Source organism: Gadus macrocephalus, chromosome 7 (assembly GCF_031168955.1).
Source record: "Gadus macrocephalus chromosome 7, ASM3116895v1".
In the NCBI taxonomy this organism is placed as follows: domain Eukaryota; kingdom Metazoa; phylum Chordata; class Actinopteri; order Gadiformes; family Gadidae; genus Gadus; species Gadus macrocephalus.
The window spans coordinates 27,687,882-27,707,047 of NC_082388.1; the positions used below are offsets into that span (position 1 = coordinate 27,687,882).

Genomic DNA, 19,166 nt, shown 5'->3' on the forward strand with positions numbered 1-19,166 from the left:
GTTTAGGTCCAGGTCTAGGTCTAGGTCTAGTTCTAGGTCTAGGTCTAGGTCTAGTTCTAGGTCTAGCTCCAGGTCTAGGTCTAGGTCTAGATCTAGGTCTAGCTCCTCTAGGTCTAGGTCTGTTGCTGTCAGGACCTGTCTGTTGGGGTAATGCAAGACGTGTGTGTTTGGGTTCCGGACTGTGGGCGTGTGTGTGGTAATTGGGCCCGCTGTGTGTATCTGAAACCACTACCTCTGGGCCGGCGGTTCAGCTGAGGCCAGCAGAACCACGGAGGGAAACACCGCCCCCCCCCCCCGCGGCCCCGGGCAGCCACGAGGACCACGTCCTGGCAGCCCGGCCCCGGCCCTTCATTATGGGCTCCCTCTCCTGACGGACGATACTGAGATGATGGAGACCACAGTGTAGAAGCTCCAACGATGCTATGAGCATCATATGGTATTCATGTCACTGTCCAACCCTAGAGTCAGGGTAAGGGCTTTAAAAGACGAATCACAATGCCCCGTTACAGGAGGCTATTGCAGGCATGGACAACATTACAGTAAAACTGGAATCCCAGTTGCAGATGCAGTCATCCCCGTTGTGAGTCGTGACATCGTGACCTCACTCCATCATCGTTACATCATGACATCACAGTGCATCAGAAGGTCCCGACATGGTTACATCATCGGGTTATGACATCAGTCAGCGGTGACGCGGTGCCACCGTTACATCATCGCGGGCCAGCGAGCCGTGTCAGAGCAGCGATCGGTCAGAGAGGGTCTGGCCGTCTCCGGAGCACCCGTCCCTCGGTGGTCTGACACCGGGAGCACAGCGCTCAGGATGGCCCCCCCGCTCTGGTTCCTTACTCTCAGAGAGCGGGGGACGGATCAGCCCGTTGGGTGGCCGGGCGCCAGGCTAACCTGACATCACCCCAGCATTAATAACCGGGCTCCTCTATATATAGACACAGACCTCGGAGTTGAAAGCCCCGGTTGTTTTTCATGTTTACTGTGATTACCTGACGCTCAGAAACAGATTCCTCAGAAGCTGACGAGCCGCTCCAGAGTTAGACTCCTTGTCTTCCCCTCCCTGCGGGTTCCAAGATAAATCTTTGGGTCGTTTGTTGTAGAAAATCTGAGATCTGAAAATAGTCTCTGAGCCCGACTGTTGCTTTGTTCCATGGAGCCGCGTCTTCCACTTACATAATACTGATTAGAACTCAGGGCGGCTTTGTTAAACCGGGTTAGTCCAACACTATAGGCTATAGGCGGTCTGCTCAGCATAAGCTCTTAGACCTCGTTCTTGGCACCTTTACAGATTAGAATCCCTAATTTTAAGGCCTGAACCCTCATGGATTAGCTCCTGTTGCTGCTGTAAAGGTGTTACGGTATCTTCGTCATTACAATATTCCCCAACACCCACGCGCTTATCAAAAAAAACTTCAAGAGCATCGAGTGGTGAGAAACAAAAAGATTAAACCTGAACCATTACATAACAAGCATAAAATAATAGGAAGAGGAAAAGAATGCAGACTAACGAAGACACAGCAACCTAGTGAGGAGTTCATTCCTTACTTTGACATACTCCCTCTGTCCTCTGCAGTCAGAAGCGTGACCCAGCGCCCTGTCGGGCCTGTCTTCATGAGCATCCTGCTCTGTCCCGGGATAGAGACATGAAGTCCACTCACAGACGGCGCTCTCACTGTGGAGACAGAGGGAGGAAACCATCTCATTAAAGCCGTCTTCACTCTATTAGGGATAATCTAATATCAAACTATCGGATGATCCCACTATTACTGGGATCGACCGAGACACGGTCTACTATACCTCCAGTAGTGATGTCAATGAGTCGTGACAAGCCATCTCCAAATCGACCCGTTTCGACATCTCTCGTGGCAGTGTCCACCCAGATAGGCCCGGGCCTGTAGGCCTGTAGGCCTGTATGCCTACAGGCCTACAGGCCTACAGGCCTACAGTCAGTAATGACCCGGAGGTGGAGGATGCATCCGTCTCAAAGCAATCCCAGGGAGGACCGATAGCACATATAGGCTAACAAGCCCTCTCCTGAACGCTGCCGGTGTAAACCCCATCATGAACCATCGTTCATAGAACAGTGACAGCTGGTCTGTGGGGAGCTGGGGCTCCCATACAATCGTTTAGTCGATGAGGCCGGAGTCCGAGGGATCTTCGTTCATTAGTCTCGCCGGACTCCGTGACCAGGGGGGAGGGGGGACATGCCTTCTTGGGGCTGTCACAGATTAATTTGGCCGTTTTGTACCGATTGAATATGTGGCGTTTCTAATCCTGCGAGTGTCGTCTGTGTCTGCCTGCCGTCCCACCTTTGGAGACGAGTCCTCCTGCCATGTGTCAGTGCTGTGGTTGGTGGGCTCTGCGTGGCTATAATTAGCCACAGTGTAATTACAGAGATGTAATCCATCATACTACGAGTATATCGCCCTGCTGCCAATGGCCTCTGTGAGCTGGTGATTAAACAACGATCATTAAGAGGTGTTAACGATTCTGTTGTGGCTTGGTCCAAAGACTACACTCCCAACCCCTCGGACTACTAACCCCAGCCGGTTGTGGCGGTGTGACTCCCAACCCCTCGGACTACTAACCCCAGCCGGTTGTGGCGGTGTGACCACGCCACCTGGAGGCTGAGGTGGATCAGAGTGGAGGCGCTCAGCGCTCAGCGCCGCCGCTGAGGCGCCTTCCATCGCCATCATCATCACGTTGAAACTGGGTCACATGTAACCCCCCCCCTGCCCCCTCCCCCATCACACAGGCGCCACTGAGACCCGCCACGAGCCTGAGATCGGCCGGCGCCCTGCGAGGACGCGCCCCCTCGCCATGGGTTGGTATCCCCCCCCCCACACCTTGGTACCGGTGTGGTCCCGTGATCTGACGTCCGTGATGTCACATCCTGTCCCCGCTGAACTGGTGTGGTCGTGAAGTGTTCCCGTGTCCCCCACCCCTTCAACCAATCAGTGTTTGACCCTGAGAGAGACAGATTCTATTGGCTCCTCCTCATCGTTAAAGGGCTGCCATCTCCCCAGGTCCAGGTCCACCCTGTAGTGACATCACAACCCGCAGGCATATATATACATATATATATATATATATATATATAATGTATATATGCAGTATATATAGCCGAGGGTAGCTCTTGAAATGGGGTGGTCAAATAGGAGTCCTTTAAACCCAATAAGAATCTGTGAGATACACATCTACATGAACTCTGGTATTTTAACAACAGAAGGTTTATAGTGTAGAGGAAAGGGTGTTGGATTGGTCATTTCAGGGTTATGGATTTTCTGCACAACAAACTTCAGCATACTGCCATGTCTGTATATTTCATTGTGTTACAGTGTGGTCTGGGCTGTGGTGTAGTTAACATTGACTTTGTGCAGCCACTGCCTGATCTGGGATTCAGACATGCCATGTGCATTATAAGATGTGCATGTATAAGATATAATGGATTGGGGACAGCTGGGCCAGTGAAAGAAGCAAAGGAAATGCTGCTTTGATCATGGGATGTGTGTGTCAGTGTGTTGGTTGATCCCTCCTGCTAGAAGGTCGCCGAACAGTAAGGGGTGCTTTTTAATCCCCAATGACATTCTTGGCCTGAGCCCTCCAACTCGAACCCAAACAGAACAGAACAACAGAACAATGCCTCTAAAAAATATGAATGAATATTCAGTATTATTACGTTTGGTAAATTGTGATAAGACTGTGGTGTAACAGCCTGGATAGCCGTGGTGTAACAGGTGTGCGTGTCTGCATGCACACACGCACACACACAGAGGCATAACCCATTTAAATGATTTAGCATGACCTAATTAGCTATTACCCTGAGATCTGACTTCCTGTTAATACTTCGTGTTAAACATGAGGAAGCAGTTGGAGGAAGCAGTTGGAGGAAGCAGTTGGAGGAAGCAGTCCAACTGAGTGCAGTGCTGGTCTTGTTTCCTGGTATTTGCTGTGGGATAGTAAAACGTCTGCATGGGTTACTATGTGTACCATATTACAATTTTATTTCGTTTTAAGCAGAAATAATAATTGAAGTGACTTTCCTAACCACACATTTGTTTATGAGGAAGGACCTCTAATAACTCTGGGTATATTAGGAGTGTCTTCAACAAATGTCTGATGATATACTTGATGAGCATCCTCAGGCGATGCTCCACCTCCCAGATGTGTTCACCGCTAAATGTTTATCGTCTTATGGAAAATGTCATCAAGGCTGGTCCTAACTGTATCTTTCTTCTTCTTCCTGCTCCTCCAACTCTTCCTCTTCCTCCCTCCCCCCTCCGCTCTCTTCCTCTTCCTCCTCTAGCTCCCCCCAGTGCCAGATGCCTCCCCTCCCTCTCGACGAGCGTATAGTGCTCCTCCAACGCCCCAAGAACCTCTCCCACTGCCCGGCGTCCTCCTCCCCCCCCCGCCACCTCCCCCGCTACCCCTCGCGCCCGCCGCCGCCGCTGCCGCCGCCCTGCGCCAGCAGCCAGCTCTTCCATGCGTCCTCCGGCCTGCCGCCGCCCCAGCTGTCCCCGTACTCCTGCGGCTCCCTGAGCCTGGGAGGCGAGCGCCGGCCGCCCCGAGGGCCGCCGCTGCAGCCCGACCCCCCCGTGGTGCTGCTGTCGGCCTCGCCGTTCGTGACCGACTACGACCCTAGCCATCGCCACAGCAACGGCACGGTGACCCTGGGCCCCCGGCTGCCCTCGCACACGCACGCCGTCGACATCAAGGTGTCCCTGGAGGCCGGACACGGCGAGGGCCACGCCCCCAGGCGCGGTGAGGGCCACGCCCCCAGGCACGGTGAGGGCCACGCCCCCAGGCGCGGTGAGGGCCACGCCCCCAGGCACGGTGAGGGCCACGCCCCCAGGCACGGCGGGAGTCTGAAAGGAGGCAAGGGCGGGAAGCGCGTCTCGCTGCACCTGAGCCACGAGCAGCGCGGCCAGCGCCACGAAAAAGGCTACGACCACGACCACGACCACGACAACGGCTACAACCACGACAACGGCTACAACCACGACAACGGCTACGACCACGACAACGGCTACAACCACGACAACGACCACGACAACGGCTACGACCACGAGCATCGGGGTCAGCGTTACGACCACGGCGGCGGCAGCGGCGGCCTGCAGTTCGTCCCGGCCGCGTCGCAGCAGCACAACAAACCCCGGAGGGAGAAGGAGAACGCCAACGGCGCTCCGGGACTCCTCGCCAGGCGGGGCGGCGAGGCAGCGTCGGGCGGCGGGAGGAGGAGCAAACTGGGAGCGGCCCAGCAGGACCCCAGCAGCCTGCTGCCGGGCCCGCAGCCCCCCCCGGCCCTGCCCCATGCCTCCGTCCTGAACCCCAGCTACCCCGCCTCCCCCCCTACCCTCAACCCCCTCTCCCAAGGCCCCTCCTCCTTCCGCTCGGCCCCCGCGGGCCGGGACCAGCGCCGCCCCCGGCCCCCCGCCCTCCATGGTCTCCCGCTGTCCCCCGGCTCCTCGGGCGTGGGGGGCTTCCCCAGCCCTGACCACACCTGCACCATAGACCTCTCCTACCCCTTCAACTGCGGCTGCTGGGAGCTGGTGCGGCGCAAGGGCTTCGGCCGGGGCTGCCAGGGGGGCGGCGGCGGCGGCGGCGGGAGTCCCTCCTCCTCCTTCTCCTGCGTCCAGACGGCGGCGGGCCGGGCGGGGGGCCGGGGGGGAGGCGGCGACGCAGCGGGCCGGGCCATGGGTCTGAGGGGCCTGGGGGGCTGCCTCTCCTCCAACACCTCCTCCTCCAACAGCACGGCGTCCGACCGCCGGCCCCGCCTCCTCCGGCCGCTGGCGTGCGTGTCGTGCTCCTCCTCCTCGGGGGCGGGGCCTCTGGAGAGCCCCGCCCTGCTGCGTAAGCGTCTGGTGGGCGGGTGCCTGCCCTGCGCCCCCTCGGCGCCGCTGCGCGCCTTCCACAGCTGCGTGACGGGCTGCGACCCCAAGGCCAGCCAGACGGCCAGCTCCTCCTGCAGCTACTGCAGCAGCGACCCCATCGTGGTGACCTTTAACCCCCGCCGCAGCACGCCCCCGGGGAGGGGGCCGGCGGCCCACCCCCAGGCCGGCGCCTTCCCGCAGTCTGACGACGACGACTACAGCGTGCGCACCATCTGGCCCGAGGAGCTGGCCAGGAAGATGAGCCACGCCCACGGCGCCGGCGGAGGCCCCGGGGCCGGGAAGCCGTCCTGTCTGAGCCGCGGGGGCCAGAACGGCGAGGCCCCGGGGGGGGGCATGGCCCTGCTGGACTGCCAGAACCTCCGGGAGTTCAGCCACACCCCCCTGACGGACCACGCCGGCAGGCGGCGCCTGTGGCAGGGCAAGATGGCCGCCCTGGACTTCATGGGCGTGTCCTCGGGCGCGGAGGACGGGCGGAGCTCGCTGAAGAGGCTGCTGAACCACGAGGGGGGGGTGGGGGGGGCGGGGGGGGGCGGGGGACGGGGGGGAGTACGACGACATGCCCTACCGCCCGCACTCGCCCTCGCCCCCGCAGTCCCCCGTCTCCTTCTCCCCCCCGCATTCCAACCCGGGGACCCTCATCCTCAAGCCCCGCCCCCGGCAGAGAGAGCGGGAGGGGGGGCGGTCGCTGCCCTCCGCCCAGTCGCTGCACCTGGTCCTGGACTCCCTGAACCGCGACCAGGACGAGGAGAACCGCCGCCGTAAGCCCGCCGCTCATCACCACCTCAGCGACCTCCTAGTCCCCCTTCAGAGTTCTCTTTATGTTTATGTTTAGTTCCTAGCTTCTTATCTTCAACACATACTGGTCAGCGCAATCCACGACCACGACCACGACTGGTTCCCGGATATCAATCCCATGTGCTCTCCTCTGATCCTCTTCTGCTCTTCTGGTCTCTTCCCACAGTGCACCTCTCCCTCCCTCTGTCCTCCTCGCTGCCCGCCTCCCTGTCCAACGAGGGCGCCGTGACGCCAGACGCCGAGAACGCCGTCATCAGCGCCATCCTGCCCTTCCTGTTCCTAGGCAACGAGCGGGACGCCGAGGACCTGGACCTGCTGCTGCGCCTCAACGTGGGCTTCGTGGTCAACGTGACCACGCACCTGCCGCTGTACCACCTGACCACCGGCCTGGTGCGCTACAAGAGGCTGCCCGCCACCGACAACAGCAAGCAGAACCTGCAGCAGTACTTCGAGGAGGTGTTTGAGTTCATCGGTAGGCCCCCCGTCGCAGTGCGGCCCGCTTGTTCATTCAGGAGAGCCTTTACCCGCCGCACGCTGAAGTCAGGTCCAGCTCGTTAGCGGGGTGGGGCGTGGCCCAGCATGCAGATAGGGATACTGCGGACAGACGAGCATCTGACCTCCAGACTCCCCTTATTACCCGCTCTCACGGTGCGGCTTCAGGGTCGATTATCCAGACAATCAGACTTCAATTATCCACGCTACTATCGCCACTCTCCTTTCAGACGCTTCCTTTCCCCCATTCAGTCCCCACTCGCCCAACGGTCAGACATGGGGACTACGGTCAGACATGGAGACTACGGTCAGACATGGGGACTACAGTCAGACATGGGGACTACGGTCAGACATGGGGACTACAGTCAGACATGGGGACTACGGTCAGACATGGAGACTACAGTAATACATGGGGACTACAGTCAGACATGGGGACTACGGTCAGACATGGAGACTACGGTCAGACATGGGGACTACGGTCAGACATGGGGACTACAGTCAGACATGGGGACTACGGTCAGACATGGAGACTACGGTCAGACATGGGGACTACAGTCAGACATGGAGACTACGGTCAGACATGGGGACTACAGTAATACATGGGGACTACAGTCAGACATGGGGACTACGGTCAGACATGGAGACTACGGTCAGACATGGGGACTACAGTCAGACATGGGGACTACGGCCAGACATGGAGACTACGGTCAGACATGGGGACTACAGTCAGACATGGGGACTACGGCCAGACATGGAGACTACAGTAATACATGGGGACTACAGTCAGACATGGGGACTACAGTCAGACATGGGGACTACGGTCAGACATGGGGACTACAGTCAGACATGGGGACTACGGCCAGACATGGAGACTACAGTAATACATGGGGACTACAGTCAGACATGGGGAATACGGTCAGACATGGGGACTACGGTCAGACATGGGGACTACAGTCAGACATGGGGACTACGGTCAGACATGTGGACTACGGTCAGACATGGGGACTACGGTCAGACATGGAGACTACGGTCAGACATGGAGACTACGGTCAGACATGGGGACTACGGTCAGACATGGAGACTACGGTCAGACATGGGGACTACGGTCAGACATGGGGACTACGGTCAGACATGGAGACTACGGTCAGACATGGGGACTACAGTCAGACATGGGGACTACGGTCAGACATGGGGACTACAGTCAGACATGGGGACTACGGTCAGACATGGGGACTACGGTCAGACATGGGGACTACGGTCAGACATGGGGACTACGGTCAGACATGGAGACTACAGTCAGACATGGGGACTACGGTCAGACATGGGGACTACGGTCAGACATGGGGACTACGGTCAGACATGGGGACTACGGTCAGACATGGAGACTACGGTCAGACATGGGGACTACAGTCAGACATGGAGACTACAGTCAGACATGGGGACTACAGTCAGACATGGGGACTACGGTAGAGACAGAAGTTGTGTTTTTCTGATCCTCAGGATCACTGAGGGTAACCCTGACCCTTAAGAGGAGGTACAGACGGTGCATTGGCCTCAAAGGGTTCCAGCGCAGCCTGCTTCACAGCTGCCTGCTGAAGCTTCTCATCCTGGGCCGATGGCCAGAAGGTCGTCCGAAAGAGTCCTGGGTCAGCCCGAGCACAGGGTCCAGGCTGAACAGTCCAGAGGGGAACAGGGTCCAGGCTGAACAGCCCAGAGGGGAACAGGGTCCAGCCTGAACAGTCCAGAGGGGAACAGGGTCCAGCCTGAACAGCCCAGAGGGGAACAGGGTCCAGGCTGAACAGCCCAGAGGGGAACAGGGTCCAGGCTGAACAGCCCAGAGGGGAACAGGGTCCAGGCTGAACAGCCCAGAGGGGAACAGGGTCCAGGCTGAACAGCCCCTGAGTCATCCTTTAAGAAGTGGTTCATTCGGCCCTTCCCTCACTAGGAGCTGATTGAGGACTGTTCTAGCTAAAGACGCCCTGATGCAGCGTGTGTCTCACAGAGGAGTGATGCAGAGTGTGTTCAGTCTGTCTCACAGAGGAGTGATGCAGAGTGTGTTCAGTCTGTCTCTCAGAGGAGTGATGCGGGGTGTGTTCTGTCTGTCTCACAGAGGAGTGATGCGGGGTGTGTTCAGTCTGTCTCACAGAGGAGTGATGCAGAGTGTGTTCTGTCCGTCTCTCAGAGGAGTGATGCGGGGTGTGTTCAGTCTCACAAAGGAGTGATGCGGAGTGTGTTCGGTCTGTCTCACAAAGGAGTGATGCAGAGTGTGTTCTGTCTGTCTCTCAGAGCAGTGATGCAGAGTGTGTTCAGTCTGTCTCTCAGAGGAGTGATGCAGAGTGTGTTCAGTCTGTCTCACAGAGGAGTGATGCAGAGTGTGTTCAGTCTGTCTCACAGAGGAGTGATGCAGAGTGTGTTCAGTCTGTCTCACAGAGGAGTGATGCAGAGTGTGTTCAGTCTGTCTCTCAGAGGAGTGATGCAGAGTGTGTTCAGTCTGTCTCTCAGAGGAGTGATGCGGGGTGTGTTCTGTCTGTCTCATAGAGGAGTGATGCAGAGTGTGTTCAGTCTGTCTCACAGAGGAGTGATGCGGAGTGTGTTCTGTCTGTCTCACAGAGGAGTGATGCGGGGTGTGTTCAGTCTGTCTCACAGAGGAGTGATGCAGAGTGTGTTCTGTCTGTCTCTCAGAGGAGTGATGCGGAGTGTGTTCGGTCTGTCTCACAGAGGAGTGATGCAGAGTGTGTTCTGTCTGTCTCACAGAGGAGGCCCACCAGACGGGGAAGGGGGTGCTGGTCCACTGCCAGGCGGGCGTCTCCCGCTCCGCCACTGTGGTCATCGCCTACCTCATGAAGCACACGCTCATGACCATGACCGACGCCTACAAGTACGTCCGCGGGCGGCGGCCCGTTGTCTCGCCAAACCTCAACTTCATGGGCCAGCTGCTGGAGTTCGAGCGCGACCTCAACTCCGGGGTCACACCCCGAATCCTCACCCCCAAACTCAGCGGCCTGGAAACCCAGGTGTGAGGGTTTGGGGGGAGATGAGGTAGAAAGGGAGGGAGGTAAGAGGGGGAGACGGGGGAGAGAGGGAGATACAGAGAGAATGAGCAGGAGGGACAGAGGGGACAGAGAGGATCAGGGAGGGAGAGATGAACGTTTATCTCCGTCCCGTCGGCAGAGGACCGGGATGAGAGGCTGACCCCCGGGGTTGAAGGCTCCCCCGGACCCCCGCCGACTGCTGCTGTGTTCAACACATACTGCACTTTTACTACTGAGCACCGGATGCAGGATTCGCTCGTTCCGATTGGTCCGTCAGGAGGGCCGCATCAGAGTTCGCCACATCGAGGTCAACGTTTAACAAAGCCTGTTCAGCTGTTATATATCTTATATTTTATTGATTATCCGAAGACTCTTCCATTGTTTTTTCTAATAATGTGCATTGACAGCGAATATATAGAAATATAGCGATTCACTGCTGAAGCTCAACAGAAACACATGCATGGAAAATAAGACGACGGACTTATGAGGTCGGCCATTAGTCTTGTGCTTCCCAGCTCCCTACGTTCGCTCGTTGATCATCATGATCGCTTGCTTGTTGATTTGTTTAACAAAGTAAGAGCACATACATGACAAACCACAGACGGCCACTGTGGGGGGGATGCACGTTGTAGCACCAGAGAGCCGTCGCTAAGCACTATCCATGCATTCTTTATTTATTTAGAATCATCCTCCGATACTTGATGATTAAGTTTTACTGTTTTACCCCTTGGACCACGGGCGTGTTCAGAGACGTACCACTAGTGATGTCTCGGCCCGGTTCAGACCTGGCACTTCCAGAAGGGGAGAGGGCTGGTCTAGTGTTAGCCGCCTCCATCGCCTTCAGCGGTACGGTAGCCTATCTCTTCCTCATGGGACGGGAGCACAGTTAAAATTACTTTCCAAAGATTTCCTGTGTGTTCTGAATACTCGTTTACTCAAAAAAAAAAACATATTGTTTGTCTACAAACGTACAGATAATTCTGCACTGTTTCCAGCGCTGTGACTGGATGCACCACTGGCTGAATTCTATGATCAGCTGCTTCTGTCTGAGGAGGGTAACCTGTCAGTTCTATGATCAGCTGCTTCTGTCTGAGGAGGGTAACCTGTCAGTTCTATGATCAGCTGCTTCTGTCTGAGGAGGGTAACCTGTCAGTTCTATGATCAGCTGCTTCTGTCTGAGGAGGGTAACCTGTCAGTTCTATGATCAGCTGCTTCTGTCTGAGGAGGGTAACCTGTCAGTTCTATGATCAGCTGCTTCTGTCTGAGGAGGGTAACCTGTCAGTTCTATGATCAGCTGCTTCTGTCTTGGGAGGGTAACCTGTCAGTTCTATGATCAGCTGCTTCTGTCTGAGGGGGGTAACCTGTCAGTTCTATGATCAGCTGCTTCTGTCTTGGGAGGGTAATGGTGCTATCCATTTGTATGGTATGCCGGTACGTCCGACCTGCTCTAGCGAGAACGTGACGTCATTTCCTGTCTTGCGGCACTTATAGCGTTCCCTTTTGTCATTGGCTAGTCATTGTTATTGTTAGCTGTATTAGCCTCTTTAGCAAACAAGCTTGAAAACAAACACAACTTTACATTGTATTGCACACACAGCAAGACCGTGCAATGCATAAATTGGTGATAGGAGTAAACTAGCATTGTAATCAGGTGTGTAAGAGCTTTTAAAATCAATATTAAAATGACCAACATGGTACAAATACAAAGAAAATAAATCTCTTCACGGGCGCAGCCATTTTTGTCGTCGATTCATACAGGCCTCACTGAACTCGCTCCACTTTCAGAATAGCGAGTGGGACAAACCAAAAGGGGGCCTTAATCCGTGAAGTGCCGCAAGAAAGCTGGGAGATTTACAATTTACGACTAGCATGTACCGGCGTACCATACAAATGGATAGCACCATAACCTGTCAGTTCTATGATCAGCTGCTTCTGTCTGGTCGTCTACTCTGAGGAGGGTGACCTGTCGGTTCTATGATCAGCTGCTTCTGTCTGGTCGTCTACTCTGAGGAGGGTGACCTGTCGGTTCTATGATCAGCTGCTTCTGTCTGGTCGTCTACTCTCGCCTGTCAGCGAGGCATCACAGTTAGCCTAAGAATAACAGCGCTGAAAATAGTACAAATGATCAGTGTGCTTCAAACCTCCACACGTCTTTGTTTGTTCTCATGTCGGCCGACATGTGATGAACCTATGGAACGTTGTTCATTATAAATTAATATACGGGATAATCAGAAGCGGAATGTGGAGATTTACATTCCTGTCTGTCCAAATGTTCACTTTGTGTTGTACCATGAAAACTAGTGATCCCCAGTCAAGGGTCGAGTAGACTGTTTAGTAACAGCGACTGAGACGTGACCAGAAAGTATTAGCTTTAATTTGACCACTTATGCATCTCCTTATCAATCTTACTGAATCATTCATTTCATGATTAACAGGTGAGCGAAACTGATTGAATAAAGTTACGAGGAGAAGACTGAAAATAAATAGTTTAAACCAAACTAGACCCAGTGCACAACCAAAGCCAGAGTATCCACCCCCTGCCCGGGCCCCCCCCTAACACTAGGGCGCCCCCCCCCTAACACTAGGGACCCCCCCCCTAACACTAGGGCCCCCCCCCCCAACACTAGGGGCCCCTCCCTAACACTAGAGCCCCCCCCCTAACACTAGGGCCCCCCCCCTAACACTAGGGACCCCCCCTAACACTAGGGACCCCCCCCTAACACTAGGGACCTCTCCCTAACCCTAGGGGCCCCCCCCTAACACTAGGGACCCCCCCCCAACACTAGGGGCCCCTCCCTAACACTAGAGCCCCCCCCTAACACTAGAGCCCCCCCCCTAACACTAGGCCCCCCCCCCTAACACTAGGGACCCCCCCTAACACTAGGGACCTCTCCCTAACCCTAGGGGCCCCCCCCAACACTAGGGACCCCCCCCTAACACTAGGGACCCCCCCCTAACACTAGGGACCCCCCCCTAACACTAGGGCCCCCCCCCTAACACTAGGGCCCCCCCTAACACTAGAGCCCCCCCCCTAACACTAGGGGCCCCCCCCTAACACTAGGGCCCCCCCTAACACTAGGGCCCCCCCCCCTAACACTAGGGCGCCCCCCCCCTAACACTAGGGCCCCCCCTAACACTAGAGCCCCCCCCCTAACACTAGGGCCCCCCCCTAACACTAGGGGCCCCTCCCTAACACTAGGGACCCCTCCCTAACACTAGGGACCCCTCCCTAACACTAGGGGCCCCCCCCTAACACTAGGGACCCCCCCTAACACTAGGGACCCCCCCCCCAACACTAGGGACCCCCCCTAACACTAGGGACCCCCCCCCCCCCAACACTAGGGGCATCTCCCTAACACTAGGACCCCCCTAACACTAGGGACCCCCCCCTAACACTAGGGACCCCCCCTAACACTAGGGACCCCCCCTAACACTAGGGACCCCCCCTAACACTAGGGGCCTCTCCCTAACACTAGGGGCCTCTCCCTAACCCTAGGGGCCCCCCCTAACACTAGGGGCCCCCCCTAACACTAGGGACCCCCCCCTAACACTAGGGGCCTCTCCCTAACACTAGGGGCCTCTCCCTAACCCTAGGGGCCTCTCCCTAACACTGGGGACCCCTTCCTAACTCTATGCACTTACTACCGCCCCCCGCCCCCGTGGGGCCCCCTCACTGTGAAGCCCCCCCTGTGGATCCTGCACCGCGTTGTGACGGTGTTAGGGTTAGGGTTAGGGTTAGGGTTAGGGTTACCTAACCCTAACCCTAACCTCACTGTGAAGCCCCTCCTGTGGATCCTGCACCGCGTTGTGACGGTGTTAGGGTTAGGGTTAGGGTTACCTAACCCTAACCCTAACCCTAACCTCACTGTGAAGCCCCTCCTGTGGATCCTGCACCGCGTTGTGACGGTGTTAGGGTTAGGGTTAGGGTTACCTAACCCTAACCCTAACCCTAACCCTAACCTCACTGTGAAGCCCCTCCTGTGGATCCTGCACCGCGTTGTGACGGTGTGTGATCAGGATCGTGATCACTGTGCATCGCCTCTTCCCAGCCCTCTCAGCGCTGTGTGACATGCCAGACGCAGAAGCCCTGCATGGACAGGACGTTCATAACAATGTTTTTTCACTTACTCTTAAAGTTAACTCCGGCAAAAATTTAACCCATGTTTTTTTTCTGAATGAAAAAGTATCAAAAAACCCATCCAGACATTTTGTTTATTGATCAACCAGTAGAGAGCTTGCCCGGAGCCATGGTAACAGCCCTAACAGTGAGAGGCTAACAGTGGGCTAGGGGCGGTGCGGCTAACGCTTACGCTACTACTAACATTGCTCAAACAGCACTAAGCCTCTGCAGTAGCATGTTGAGGGTCCATACACATAAAACAAAGCACCAACAACGTAGTAGCGAACCCAGAGTTAATTAAAAATACTGTTATAAAACAGACTTCTAAAATTGACTTCCTGTAAACATGGACTTACCTGTAAGGCACAGTATTGTAAACTAGTAATCCTTTTTTAATAAACTCTAGGTTCGCTAACTAAGTTGTTGGTGCTCAGTTTTCGGTGTAGGTACCCTAGTCATGCTACTGCAGAGGTCTGGTGCTATTTCGAACAATATTGGTGGTTAAAAAAATGCTGATTTGGAGGCATTCGGCGCAATGCACTGTAAGCCATTCGGCTGTTAACGCTGCTCCGGCTGATCAACGGAAAACAACGTCTGGACGCCTTATTTGATGTGTTTAATGCAGAAAAATACCTTGGGTTACATTTTTGCTAGACTTGCACTTGAAAAGCCAAATGTATGCCCTTCATCCAGTTAGTTTTTATGTGAGCCGATATTCAGCCCCATTAGCACGATGGATGTGGGGTCTAGCGTGGCACATATAGTCCATCTCTGACATGCTTACTATGTTTGAAGCTCTTGAACTGCAATTGACCGCACTCCTTTTTATTATCTGCTCCGCTCTGAACAGAAAAACCTAAATTTGCACTGAGAGTTGATTTCCTGCTGAAGGGTTAGGTTGCTGGTGAGGTGAGTTTGAATCAGGAGTGAGGAAGGAAGGGAGGAGTGAGCAGGGGAGGAGCGAGGAGGGGACAGCACTAGTAAGATAGACCCGTAAGAGAACGGGTTTGATGGACGAAGTTTTATAATAAAAAAATAAATAATGCATTTCGGTCATTGTGAGAGACGGTCTTGAGACTGTGATAGAGACACTAAATAGAGCAGCAAAGTGCAGCCTATCACCCACGTAATAGCACCCTGCTGTTGTCAAACCAATAAAGTGCATCCTCGGTAGCTACAATGGGAACGAGCCAGTCAGCCGTAGAGTAGCTTAGACCTCAACACTTTAAGGCTGATTCGGTGTATCAAGCCCTATTCATAGTCTAGCGTGCACAAAGCCTTTGAACAGGTCCACTAATACTAACCGCAGTAGGAGTGAGCTTCATGCTGCTTGAATAACGACACGTTGATTCAGTGTCAGTGTTTGGTTTGAACAGCCATGCAGAGCTAGAAGCCTCGTACGTTCTCCTGTTTATCGTAGCTTAACGGTAAAGTCAGTAGCCTGTCGCCCCAAATCGGAATAAACCTTTGAAATTGAAAAACAGTTCCAAAACCAAAACATGCCTTTAGTCGAGCAGTGTAGCAACCTGTGCCCCTTGGTGTGACCCTCTCCTGGGGTCAGAGTTAGGGTTCAGTCCGGCAGTCCTTTCAGGGTGCCATGTACAATGTTTTTCTACTTTGTTGTCTGTTGTGGAAGGTTTGCATGCGGGCCGACATCTGTTGATGTGTGTTTGCGTTTTCTAGTTTATTTAAATTTTTTATGAACTCGTAAGAATGGCTTCCTGCTGGAGAGGCTGACCTGCTGGTGAGAACACACTGGTGTTAGTGGTGTTTCACCACGCAGAATCTGAGCCAACGTGTTCCTGCTGGCCCTCAAAGCTCCTGGCCCGGCCGTAGCCCTGTGGTAACGTGTTTTATCTTCAACCCAACATGCTGTTCTGCCTCCAGACTGCAGCGCTCAGACCTCACGGTTCTCCTGATGCAGCCGCTCCTCGTTGGTTCTTTTATGCAAAAGAGAAGCTCCTCCTTTAACCGCAGACTCTAGACTGGCCCAGACTGGATCTGAGATCTCAGAGGGGGATGGAAAGATTGGATTGTGACCGATTCTGTTCCACAATAAGGAAAAAATATAAGTATTTGTATTTTAAGTCCGACAGTCTTATTTTGAACCAAAGGGGTGGTGGGGAAGAGTATTGCTGCTGGACGATGACTTGAGGAGCGAAGGGAGTCCCTTTGTACTGGCTAGTGTCACAAACATTGTATTACTGTGCATTGTGTTCTGATGTGGACCTGTTTTGTTCCTTTGAGTACGTTATCTTCTCTTACATTGTGTCATTTCCAGCCCAAAAGAAAAAATGTTTGGAAATAGAAAATGAGAAGCTCTGCAAATGCTAATCGGAGGACACTGGTACTCACAAGTGATCAATGATCATTGTTAATCCTAACCCTGAACCTAACCTTAACCCTAACCCTGACCCTAATCCTAAATCCAACCCCTAACCCTGACCCTAATCCTACCCCCAACCCCTGACCCCAACCTTAACCCTCACTACTCAGCCTCACAGAAAGAGATATTTTTTTTCTATTTTCATGAATCTTCCTTCACTCCAGAAACGTAACCCCTTTATTTTACCTTCACGTACTAAATAAGTACTCCTTAGTATTCCTTTGTAAACACAAAGACTGAACAAAAGATGCACTGACTGATAAAACACTGCTGCTATTGGCCACAGAGTGTATCTCAGCGACGTCCACACTGAAGGCCCGTGGACCGTAGTGAGGACGGCTGATGGCGGGTCAGGGGGGGACTCGGACTGTCCCGATGCAAACGGCCACACGCTGCTGGAGAAGTTAGCCCCTGTGGACTCCTGAGTACTACAGCAGGCTTTAAACTAAACCCACTGTTTCCTCATCCTGTGTGTTCATGATCCACAGAACAACGAGAGGGAGACAGAGAGAGGGAAAGAAAGAAAGAGTCTCTCTCTCTCTCTCTCCGTCTCTGTTTCTTTCTGAAAGTCTTTGAACGATCTTACCGGTCACTGTGGGAATCTTAAAAAGAAAAAGTCTGTTGAATACAGTGTTGATTTTGGAATCAGTTGTCTTTTTGTTGCCTTGACGATATGTTTTACATAAATGACTGATTTTAGTTGATGTTGTTCCATGTTAAGTCTTTTCATCCAACTAGTTCAATTAAAACATTAAAAGTTCTGCTCTTGCTTCAGTGGTGTACTGCTCTTGTTCCTGACGCTTGGCGGTTAAGGGTCGATACGAAGGAAAGGAAGTATATATACGATACACTCAAATTATTAAATTCAACCCACAGTTGAGTTAAGTGCTTCATTTAAACCTACAGTTGAGTGCTTTGGTTGAGCCTAGAGTTGAGTGCTTTGGTTTAGCCTAAAGTTGAGTGCTTTAGTTGAGCCTACAGTTGAGTGCTTTGGTTGAGCCTAGAGTTGAGTGCTTTAGTTGAGCCTAGAGTTGAGTGCTTTGGTTGAGCCTAGAGTTGAGTGCTTGGTTAAGTGCTGAGCGTACCACCTCAGGGCTGTCGGCCCGGACCCCAACCTGCCGGTCAATAGATGTGATTGGCTGTCAGCGCAGGGTCAACCTGCCGGTCAATAGATGTGATTGGCTGTCAGCGCGCCGCGGGGTCAGCTGACCACCGCCCCAAGTTGAGCGGGTTTGAAACTAGCGGAGCTTCATCTGACCGCGAGGAGCAGCTGCTGGGAACGCCGACCCAGGGCCCGGGAACGCCGACCCAGGGCCCGGGAACGCCGACCCAGGGCCCGGGAACGCGACCCAGGGCCCGGGAACACCGACCCAGGGCCCGGGAACGCCCACCCAGGGCCCGGGAACGCCGACCAAGGGCCCGGGAACGCCGAGCCAGGGCCCGGGAACGACGAGCCAGGGCCCGGGAACGCCGACCCAGGGCCCGGGAACGCCGACCCAGGGCCCGGGAACGCCCACCCAGGGCCCGGGAACGCCGACCAAGGGCCCGGGAACGCCGACCCAGGGCCCGGGAACGCCGACCCAGGGCCCGGGAACGCCGACCCAGGGCCCGGGAACGCCGATCCAGAGGCCGCACGGCCTGCTGTTACGCAACGCTGGGGGGAGGGAGGGGGAGGGAGGCAGGAGGGGGGCGGGGGAGGGAGGCAGGAGGGGGGAGATCAATGGGCTGTTTCTGGTTCAGAGAACACAGCAGCCTCCCCATCAGCTGCCCCCCGGTCTGAGGGAGGGAGGGTAAGGTCAGGGTTAACCTTAACCCTACCTAACCCTAACTCTTAGGTTAGGGTTAGGTAAGGTGGGGGTTAAGGTTAACCCTGACCTTACCTAACCCTAACCCTGATGCCCCAGTACCCAGGTCCTGTTCTCCTCTGGGGGTCGATAATAGAACTAGAATCCCCTCGAAGCCCTGATATAGAACTATATATATAACATAGATAGAAATCTGTTTGTATGCATTCCAAATCTGGCTGAAATGTTTAATTATAATATATATATATATATATATATATATATATATATATATATATATATATATATATTCACACACACACACATACACTTATACTTTAGAGGCTGCAAAAGCAAATTATGTTGTATGGACCTACTGCACAATGACAATCAATTATATTTTATATATATATATATATATAGATATATATATATATATATATACACACACACACACACACACACACACATATGTATACACACACATGAAATAGTATGAAACAAGTCAAGGCAGACACATATTCTTCACACAGCGTCTTACAGCAGACCATCTGAGTATGTCTTAAAGGCAGGGATCATGAAATAGATTTATATAATGTGGTAAATTAATTAGTAAAACTAGCTTATTGGAAAATCAACAATATTTTGACAAAACAG

The 19,166-nt window shown here is 54.1% G+C and overlaps 2 protein-coding genes across 3 annotated transcripts in view; one reads left to right on the forward strand and one right to left on the reverse strand.

Moving 5' to 3' along the window:
• The window catches only part of LOC132462155 (uncharacterized), a 306,161-nt gene that overhangs the window by 23,743 nt on the left and 263,252 nt on the right, over positions 1-19,166 (reverse strand). The gene's annotated exons all lie outside the window — the stretch shown is intronic.
• Positions 1-19,166, forward strand: part of si:dkey-175m17.7 (uncharacterized) — a 29,855-nt gene that overhangs the window by 1,539 nt on the left and 9,150 nt on the right. Inside the window, exons 2-6 of the mRNA XM_060056547.1 lie at positions 4,316-6,410; positions 6,448-6,658; positions 6,862-7,167; positions 9,942-10,203; positions 18,059-18,356. Coding sequence (XP_059912530.1) covers positions 4,332-6,410; positions 6,448-6,658; positions 6,862-7,167; positions 9,942-10,203; positions 18,059-18,356 — 3,156 coding nt within the window. The 5' untranslated portion in view covers positions 4,316-4,331. The remainder of the gene's footprint in view (positions 1-4,315; positions 6,411-6,447; positions 6,659-6,861; positions 7,168-9,941; positions 10,204-18,058; positions 18,357-19,166) is intronic.